The sequence below is a fragment of the Onychostruthus taczanowskii genome, unplaced genomic scaffold (assembly GCF_017590055.1).
Source record: "Onychostruthus taczanowskii isolate IOZ18803 unplaced genomic scaffold, ASM1759005v1 scaffold3, whole genome shotgun sequence".
NCBI classification, from domain to species: Eukaryota; Metazoa; Chordata; class Aves; order Passeriformes; family Passeridae; genus Onychostruthus; species Onychostruthus taczanowskii.
The window spans coordinates 23,500,904-23,510,871 of record NW_024500349.1 but is presented as its reverse complement, the minus strand read 5'-3'; the positions used below and the strand labels follow the sequence as shown (position 1 = coordinate 23,510,871).

Genomic DNA, 9,968 nt, shown 5'->3' with positions numbered 1-9,968 from the left:
GTGTTTGAGCACAACATCTACAACACCTCCCACAGCCGAGCTCCTGCTGTAAAAAATCCATGTGTTTTCCAGGAAATCTGATGTGGCAGGATCCTCATCCCCTGCCAGACCAGAAATGGCCTCTGCCAAAACTGCTTCTGATGAAGTGGTTTATTGGAGGAGTTTTTGGGCATCAGCATGGGTGAGTGGACACTCTCCTGCTTGTTTCCTCATCTCACCAACAAACAGGGCCATGGGAACGCCCTGGCTGTGCCAAGGCTTCCCCTGTGCCAATCCCAGTGCATTTTATTCACCCCAAACCACCCTGGTAAAAACAGGAGAGCGGAGCAGCAGATGGCCACAGCTCCACATCCACAGAGATTCACAGAGAGAAATTATTTATTTTTGCCCATTTCCATGTTTGCCACCATCAGCTGCTGCTGTACTTAATACACTCTGTAATAAATATATATTATTATAATATGTGTGCAACACACACATTAGCAGAGAGCAAGAAGCCACTTGTAGAGCTGAGACACTGGACACACACAAGGAAGCTGCAGGTGACAGAGGTTTCATTAGGCCAGCAATTAAAATGAAATAAGTTTTCGTTTTTAATTGAGTTTCTGCCCTGAAGCAGAGAATTAAATGTGCCTCTGAGAGTCACTGGAGAAAGTGGCCTTCACTGTAATTTATTACAAGATTTTAACTCAATTTCAGGGCTGGTAATTGCATCGATTTTTTGTTTCCTTTCAGACTGCAGGGCCCTAATGGCTTTGGCAATTAAAGTAACCAGATTAGGGGTAATGGGCAGCACATTTAGAGAGATGCAGGCTTGTCTGAGCCACTTTATTCTGTGCTGCCCAAAATGCCACATGTCAGTGGCAGAGTGACCCTGCAGGAGCAGCAGCTCTGCCTTCCCCCAGCTCAGAGATGGGGAGGTACAAACACCACACAGGAGCACTGGGTTTAGGGACAAAAGGATTTATCTTTGTGGTTTTCTCTGACAAGCTGTTCTCAGGTTTAGGAGAAGGTTTTAGGCATCTTTGGGATCCCAGTGGATTCTTCTTCCTCTTCCAGAATACGGTTTAAGTCAGGAGCAATTTCTAGGCTGTCTTTGGGCATCAAAATCCTGGTACAGAGTGGGGATAAAACGAGGTCTGCTTGAAAGATGAAATACAAGAAAACTTAGTCAATGTCATAACTCAGCAGCAAGAAAATCAGGCTGAGGGAAAGCCAGAGAAGCTGTGGCTATTCCATTCCTGGAAGCATTCCAAACTGGATGGGGCTTGGAGCAACCTGACCTGGTGGAAGGTGTCCCTGCCGTGGTAGGGGGTGGAACGGGGTGACCTTTAAGGTCCCTTCCAACCCAGACCATTCCATGATTCTGACATCAGGTGGAAGCTCTTCAGCAAAGGACTAAGCAAGAGCCCAAATTTCACAGAATCTCAGAAGTGTTTGTCGCTGGTTGAGGGTTTATGTACAAATCACAAACGAGATGGGACTGCTGAGGAATTTTCTAGCATCAGTCTCATTACGAAGTCATGACAATGGGAAGATGCCAGCAGCTCACATCCCTGGCAACATACAAAGAACTTAATGTTATAACTCACTTTAAAAGTTTTTTGACTAATTACACAAAGTAAAAGCATATTGACAGTAGTTCTATCTAACTACTGTAAGCACATGTACCTTTGGTTAAACAATGCTTGTTTATTTCGAATACAATACTTGCTTGTAAGCTTTAAGATACAATGCACAGAGCTCCATTATTAAGCTTAGAACTTCTTAATATCTCTAGATATACTATTACAGTAGATACTATGTATCTCTAGATATACTGTAATATCACTAGATATACTTTTTTGTAGCTTTGGCAGTTATTTTAGATAAGTGTTAATACACAGACTATTGTTCTATTTGTCCTTATTTTCTACTTCTTATGTATTTTTTCTGCTGACAAATCTTACAGATACTGCTTAGCTCTAATCATAGTTCTGCTGTCTCTGAGGCTTGTCTTTTGCAGATTTCTCAAAACCCTCTGATTTTAAGCATTCCCACAGTGTCTAGGTTGGAAGGAAGGACCTTAAAGACCATCTCACCTAATAGAGAAGATGTGTGCTGACGTCTTTACAAACAATTCCACAGCTGAGGGGATGGCTGTTAATGGCTTTGAAATGGTGTTTAATGTCTCCACCAGCTTCAAGCAGAGGGTTTGTACAGAGCCCGGGCAGTCTGACTCCTGAAAGAAATGGGGCCTCACAACCCTGAGTTTCTAAACTTTGGGGTAAATAACCTGTTCAGGGGGGTATGTGGCAGGCGGTTCGGGAAGGCTGCACCTTCGGCCAGGGGGGAAGGAAGAGGGCACCGAGGGTCGGAGTTTGGGATAAAAGCAGGCTGCGCCCTCCGGAACCTCGAGAGAGAAAACCCCGCGGGGATGTGCCCCAGGGCCTCTCTGCCTGTACCTGGGTAAAGCTGCAGGATGCTCTGTCTCCTTTATGGACACTGCCTTTTCCCACCGGGATTTGCCATACAATCCCATCCCCTGCCATGGGCAGGGACACCTTCCACCATCCCAGGCTGCTCCAAGCCCTGTCCAGCCAGGCCTTGGACACTTCCAGGGACCCAGGGGCAGCCACAGCTGCTCTGGCCACCCTATGCCAGGGCCTCACCAACTCCCTGGGAACAATTTCTTTCCAATGTCTAAACTAAAGCGCTTCCCTTTTCCTTTAACACTGCTCGCCCTTGCCCTGTCACTCCGTGCTGTTGCCAATAGTCTCTCTCCATCTGACTCCACGTCACAGTGTGTCAACACGGGAAGTTTTTGAAACGAAAAGCAGACAAGCTGCAGAACCACCAGTAGCCATTTTTCCGCCCTGAAGACCCGCTGTTTTGCTGGTTTTGGGGCTAAACCAGACTCGGAGCCCCCGCCCGGCTCTCGGTACCGCGAAGGCCGGGACTGAGGCCGGGACTGAGGGCGGGACTGAGGCCGGGACTGAGGCCGGGCTGGGCCCCGCAGCGCCCCCTGCCGGCCGCCCCGCGCCACCGCCTTCCCGCCGCAATGCGGAGCGCCGCGCGCTGACGTCACCGCCCGCCCGCCCCCGCGCCCGTATAAGGAAGCGGTGGTCGCGGCCACGTTTCGGATTGGCTGTCGGCGAGCGCGCGGGCGCGGGGCACGCTGGGAGTTGTGGTCCCGGCGGAGGGGCGGGGCGGAAGCCGCCAATAAGAGGTAGGGGCGGGGCCGGTCGCGGCAGACGCCGGCCGGTATCGGATGAGCGAGGTGAGAGCCGGGTTTGGGGCTGGCGGCACCCGCGGCACCGCCGGGGACACAGCCCGAGTTCTGCAGGGGGGTGCGGGTGCCTGGGGCTGGAGCGAGGAAGGGCTCCCATGTGGGGGGAAAGTGACGGGCGGGAGGGGAGCAGAAGGCCCCGTGTGGGGACGTAGGGCAGAAGGCCGGAGTGCGGTAAAGGTGCGTGAGGCCGCAGTGGGGAAAAATCCCCATGTGGGGTGCGGGGGCCTGGGGATGGAGCGGGGAAGGATCCCCACGTGGAGCTGGGCAGGCGGAAGGCAGCCTGGGGATACCCAGGGCCTCCCCCTTGCCGGGAGGGAGGGATGCTGGGACCTGTCACCTTCCCAGCCGTGGTCCTCCCTCAGTGTCCCTCCCCCGCCGGTGACATCGGTCACACAGGTGCCCTGACCTCTCTGTTCGGTGTGGGCAAGGTCAGGGCAAGGTCTGTTTTACCCAGTTTCTTCTGCCCTGTGCCCAGGGCAGCTGATCTGAGCTGAAGGTCACAGAAACTTCCCCTGGTGGATGAATTGTTTCACTTTTAATATAATTTTGTTGTGTAAATCTCACCTCTGGCTGTCTCTTCCTCTGCTGAGTGATGGAGAGCTCGTTACCTTCTGTGAATGAGTCAGGCTAAAATTATAATTTTCATTCAGCAAATGAGAGTGGATGTAGGAGGTGTGGAGAGACCAAATCCTTTTGCCTTGCAGAGGAAATGGTTTGAGAACCAGTCAGTCTGCTCACGTGGGTGCGCTCGAAATGCTGTGTAACAACAGAGCGTGGCCACCTCTGAAATGTCTCTTCTGCCTGAGGTTACTGGCACCTGCTTAATGGAATTCCACTTGGTTTATTCCAAGAGCTTGGAGCCTTTCTAAGTGCCCCTGAGCTGTGTTTTGCTGTTGGTGGCAAAGCTGAAAAATAGCAGTAGAGATTTTTTTATTAGAGCCCTCTGTGGTGTCACTGGCAGAAATTGTCATTAACTGAGAGATGTTTATGCTGAGCACTGAGGAGGGAACAGGTCTTGGTGTAATCCGTGCAATTCCCAACACAAAAAGCAGGGAAGTTCTGGCGGGTGGTCTCACTTTGGTGATGATGGTTCTGTGAGTGGAGCCCTTCTCAAGCTGTTGCTGCTTTTTATTTTCCTTGGGGGAAGGTGAGAATTCACCTGTGGATGACTTCTCCTCTTGATGTGACCCCACACGAGTCTGCACAACTTGAGGACTTGCTCAGCAGCTCCTTGGCGGTGGCTGTTTCCCATCCCTGTGTTCTCCATCAGGAATTTGGAGTTGTGGTGATGTGGGATAGGCTGTGGTGACTGAGGAGCTGCCAGGCAGGGCTGACCTTGTGCAGCAGCTCGTGCTTCCCAACCCAACTGCTGTGGCTGCTGCTCCTGGCAGGGAGTGAGGGGGAGAAGTGAACTTTGCTGAGGTCAGAGCTGCTATAAAGGACCAGCGTGCGAAAGCCAAGCCGAGTGGTGAGGCATGGAATTCCTAAAAGGAAAGGCAAGCAGTGACCAAAGCTTTCTGTGGCTGCCTGTGAGTATGGGGGGCATCCTGCCATCTCTGGATAAAGAAATTTGTTGCTCTTCTATTTTTTTTTGGTTTTGTTTCGTTCTTACCTCTCCTGGTAAGCACAGTTGTGCTTCCCAAGGCTTCACTTGAATTAAACCATCTGTCCATGGTGCCTGTTCTTGTGTCTTGCTACCTGGATATTTGTGACTGATGGAATACACAAGGGATTTTCTGACTTTCTTTCCCTAAAGATTCTCTTTATTTGGGGTTTCCAAAACCTGAAGGGAGGTTCTTTGTCTTCACAGCCACAATGTCACCCAGCCAGGAATCAGTTTATCCTGAGTATGAGACAGAGACCAGCCAGACCTCGAAGCTGATAAAAAAGTTTAAGGAGACGCCATTTGTGCCCATTGGTGAGTTCAAAAATGGAGAAATGTGTTTGCACAATCGATGTGGGAGACACCATCACTGTTCACCTTTTTTCTGTAAACAGGAAATTACTTAGAAATTATCTCCCCGTAATAGTTGTCCTACAAGAAAGAGGGAAATTAATGAGGTCTATTACCTTAAATGAAAAACTCAGAACCTACTAGTATAAGAAAAAACCCCAAACCAACAAACCCTGAAAAGCTTTTTAGGTGAGGCTAGAAAAACATGGTTAAGTGATGCTGTCAGGTGGTTAAGGAGTGTGTTGTGTAGCTGTTCTGGAGCACAGTTCCTGGGAATTATGTGACCACTACAAAGTGACTTAAAAGCTATCAAAACACAGACAGAAGGATTTAAATTACAGCCTGGCTGGTAAACATTTCAGGCCTCTGCTGCCATCACTCAGTTTAAAATGCATTTTTTTAGTAACTTTTATGTTACACCTAGCTTGAGGAAGTTGTTAAAGTTCTCAGCCTCTCTGTTGAGACTCCCGAAAAGCTTCTGAGGAGAGCAGGGATCAGCTTTTGTGTGACACAAGACAGGTTTTGATTTCCAGCCACCTGAAATGGAGAGCAGCGGGGTCGCTCGGGGTGAGCTGTTCCCAGCGTTTGCCAGCAGATTTCCGTCACTGCTTCCGTGCTTGCTGCACTTTGTCTCCACCTTGCTGGGCTGTACCGTGAACTCCAGGAGTTCCAGTTCCCCGAAGCAGATTGGCACAACTCACCTTTGACCTGTGTCAGAGCTGGGCTGAAGGCCCTAAAACTGTTAATTGGTATTTAATGAGAGTGAATTAAGTGTTTACGGCTTTCTGGTGGCACTGGTAATGCTCTGGCTCAAGGAAGACAAAGTGCCCGTGCTCTGCTCGGTAAAATATACACAGCACTTAAAACTTGGCATGCACCTATGAACTGTGCAAATAGTCCTAAAAATGGAATGAAATAGATGGAATTGGAAAAAGTTGTGCATTTCTCTGTGAAACCATCAGTGTTGGAGCTGGCAAAGCTGGGGCTGTTTGCTCTGCTGAAGGACTATCAGTGAATTCTGGCCCTGGGAAAGAGACCTGGTAGAGCCTTCCTCCTCACAGCCTGGGGACAATAACATGTGACTTGTCCTGTCCTGGTGGCACCTAGCCAAATGTGACAACACCCAAAATAGGCCAGTGATACATCAGGGAGCATCCACGCACTGGGAGTCTGAGCATCAGCTGGGTGGGGGTCTTGGCTGTGAGTGTCCATGCAGGAAAGGAGGTGTGAGGAGCCCTGGTTCTGTCTGAAAAATATCCAGGGAATTCTCACACCTTGAGCTGTAATGCCAAAATCCTTTGGCATTTTAATGCTGGTGCAAATCTCTTCCTCTTCCCTGCACTGGTGTGTGCAGTGAATGAGGTGGCACTAGAGTGAAACCAGGGCTAGGATTCACCACTCCACAAAACCAGTGATTAGACCCAAACAGGCTTATTTTAGTATGAGAGAGAATGGCCTCAAGTTGTGCCAGGGGAAGTTTAGATTGGATATCAGGAAAAATTTCAATGAAAGGGCTGCCCAGGGCAGTGGTAGAATCACCATCCACGCAGAGATTGAAAACCTGTATAGAAGTGACACTTGGGGACACGGTTTAGCAGTGGCCTTGGCAGCTGGTTGGACTCAGTGATCCTGAGGGTCTTTTCCAACCTGAACAGCTCGGAGGTTCACGGGCTGTTTAGTTTAGGTGGGTCCCTTGAGTCCTCCCGCTGCCCCGGATCTCCTCTCAGAGGGATGCTCTCCTTGCCTTGCAGGGATGGCTGGCTTCACCGCCGTGGTTGCCTACGGGCTCTACAAGCTGAAGCACAGAGGTGACATGAAACTGTCCCTTCACCTGATCCACATGCGTGTGGCAGCCCAGGGCTTCGCCGTGGGAGCCCTGACGTGTGGTACGTATGGAATGGGAAGCTATGGAGAGCCTCCTGGAAGCATCCAGAACATTTATTTCAGGATGGTTGTGCTGCTTACTGGAGCTCAGTCAGCCTTTCTGGAGTAATCTGATTTTATGTGCTTAAGTATTTAATTTCAGAGTAGTTTTGATTATGTCTAGATGGTTCTGCATCTCTGCCTCTTACAGGCCAAAAAAAGAAAACGTTCATCTGACATTAAATATGTTGCTGTTTCTGAATTTAATGCACTGGAATATCTACAGCATATGTAGACCACGGTATTACATATTTTTATATGTGTATATATATATTTTCAGGACTGAATTTGTGTCTCTGAATGTACAGGGACACTGTGCCCCTGATGTGTACATCTCAGGTCTCCTCTGTGTGTAAATGTCCATCCCATGAAACACTGTCCGTACTGCATTCCCAGCAGGAACATCAGAAAAGCTTGACTTTGGCCACAAAATCAACTAGAATTAGCTCAGGATCTGCATTTTCATAAATTCTATCTTTTCACACCTGGTTTCTCTGTATACGAAGAACTTTTCAGTGTTTATTAAAAAATGCAGCTGAGGAGGAAGGCAAATTCTGTCTTGCTGAGAACTGTTGAGATTTTGAAACCCATTATTTCTAATTTAACACAGTTTTTTAATTGTGCTTTTTTTTTTTTTTTTCTGTCTTGAAGGGGTGCTGTATTCCATGTTCCAGGAGTACGTGGTGAAGCCCAAGGAATAGTGGGAAGCTGTCTGAACAACCTGTCCTGGTGGTGGCCTGTGTACTGCAGCTCCAAACCCCCTACTGAGGGGTTCTTGAGGAAAACAAATAATACATGGCATTAGAGAATTGTTCTATTTTGTGTATGGTACACTGTGCTGAACCTGGCAGCCTCAGAATGTGACCTGGGGGAGCTCCTATTGGGGTCTGGGTCTCTCTTATTGATGCCACCACATCCCAGTTTTTTAGGGATATCATGGAGTGCAATCCCTCTATCTTCCCCTTCAACTCAGTCCTCAAACTGGTGACTTTTCTGCTGTTGTTGCCCAAAACCATGATGTCTGAACTGGCTTCTGTCAGGGAATGTCAGGAGCGCCTTGCTGTCATTTTCTATCCTCTGCCTCCAACTTTGTAATTTAGAAGCTTCCTGTAGCACTAAATGACTTCTAAAATATTGAGAGCTATATAAACATGTATATTTTTTATTTAAAGCATAGAGATAAGTATGTCACAGCTATTTAAATGTTATATTTATTCATTGTTAACGAAGACACAAGCTCCCTATTTTTGCAGTATCAGACCCTTGGATTATGGTATTTTGTAACTTTGTTTCCAGTGTTCTTCTTAGTAACATCTAAATGTAACATTTAAAATACAGATTGTGAAAACGAAACTTTAATTTGGTGGTTTAATGCTTTTAAAGTGTACAATCTAGCTGATTTCTGCAGTACTGTTCCCCACAGAAAATTTTAAAACATTTAAATCTGAGAAGCCCCCCCATCACCTTTGAGGTATTAAAATCCTTGTCTGTGAGTTATTTTACTCTCAAAACTCCTTGTACTTCCAACAGCAGTCACGAAAATAAAAGCCAATTTCTAAAAAAGCACATATTTTCCTGTCAGCTGACATTCCATGGTGACGGTCTCAGATGTTACCCATACAAGGTACAAACTGCACCTACCTGTCTGTGACCTGTTGTTCAGAGCAGGGGGAGGTTAAACACGAATAAAAGTCAGCAGTGGAGGTAATTATTGTTCGCCTACGGATTTGTTGGGGGAAGCTCCCGTGCCGCAGCAGAGGGAAGGCGTGAGCAGAATAAAAATCCCCTGAGGAGGGTGCAGCGCTCGTGGAAAGGGAATTCCCAGCCGGTGCTCTCCTTGACTCCCGGCTGGTATCACCCTGCTGCCCTTGCCTGCTCCCGCACAGATGGGGAGGGGCGCCGGCGCCTTTTCCTGTTCCTACCGCCGCGAACGGGGGAGAAGGAGCCGCTCCGGTGGCGCTGAGGGGCCGCAATCGGTGCGGGAATTGCGGGAATGGCGATAGGGAGCGGAGTGTGAGGGAGGAGCCATCATGGCGGCGGCCGTGAGGGGAAGGGCGCGCGCGGGCTCCCGTTGCCATGGGCACCGCATCGGGCCCGCAGCGGGAGCCGGGGCCGCAGCTCCGCTCCTGCCGCTGCCCAGCAGGACACGGGGACAGCCGGGGACACCCTCCCGGTGCCCTCGGGAACGCGGCTCGGGTAGGCCGGGGGAGGTGCGGGAAGCGCGGGCAGGAGCTCCCGCGGTGTGGGAACAGCGCGGCGGCGCTGCCGGGACCTGGCAGGTCCTGGCAGGTCACAGGGCGAGCGGGAGGGTGATACTTACAGCTACAGGCTTGCAGTTAAAATATATAAACGTAAACACAAGAAATTCTGCCTCAAAATGGGTGAAAAATTCTTTCCGTTGAGCGCTGGAAAGGTCTGGGCAGGGAGGGCGTGGAGTCTCCCTCTCTGGGGACATCCCAAAGCCAGCTGGGTGCGTTCCTGTGTCGCCTGCTCCAGGTGAGCCCCGCCTTGGAGCCCTCCTGGCTGCAGCCCGGGGTGGTTCAGAGGAGACATTCGGGAACATTTCATCACTGGAAGTGTCGAACACTTCAGCGCGGAGCACTTCATGCCTGGAAGTGTTGGAATCCCGCGTGGATGTGGCGCTTGGGGACAAGGCTTGGTGGCAGTGCTGGACGGGATCTCCAGGGCTTCTCCATCGCAGCATTGTGTGATGGAGCTGCGCCTTGAGCACCGTGCACGTTTCTGCCGTATAGAGAAGTAAAAAAAAAAAAAAAAACTCCAGAAGTTATGAAGTAATTACCTAATCAGCAATGCAGTCTA

General features: G+C 49.5%; 1 protein-coding gene across 1 annotated transcript; it reads left to right on the top strand.

Moving 5' to 3' along the window:
• Positions 1-3,208: 3,208 nt before the first annotated feature.
• HIGD1A (HIG1 hypoxia inducible domain family member 1A) lies at positions 3,209-8,714 on the top strand. Its single transcript, XM_041408789.1, has 4 exons — positions 3,209-3,259; positions 5,082-5,189; positions 6,977-7,111; positions 7,800-8,714. Exons 2-4 carry the CDS (start codon positions 5,087-5,089, stop codon positions 7,847-7,849), a joined length of 288 nt encoding a protein of 95 aa, XP_041264723.1. The 5' UTR covers positions 3,209-3,259; positions 5,082-5,086; the 3' UTR covers positions 7,850-8,714.
• Positions 8,715-9,968: the final 1,254 nt, after the last annotated feature.

Excerpts from the sequence above, each read along its gene's own strand:
- HIGD1A (XM_041408789.1), top strand. The coding sequence starts at position 5,087 with ATGTCACCCAGCCAGGAATCAGTTTATCCTGAGTATGAGACAGAGACC. Across the intron at positions 5,190-6,976 it reads GACGCCATTTGTGCCCATTG|GGATGGCTGGCTTCACCGCC; the intron begins GTGAGTTCAAAA and ends CTTGCCTTGCAG. Across the intron at positions 7,112-7,799 it reads CGTGGGAGCCCTGACGTGTG|GGGTGCTGTATTCCATGTTC; the intron begins GTACGTATGGAA and ends TCTGTCTTGAAG.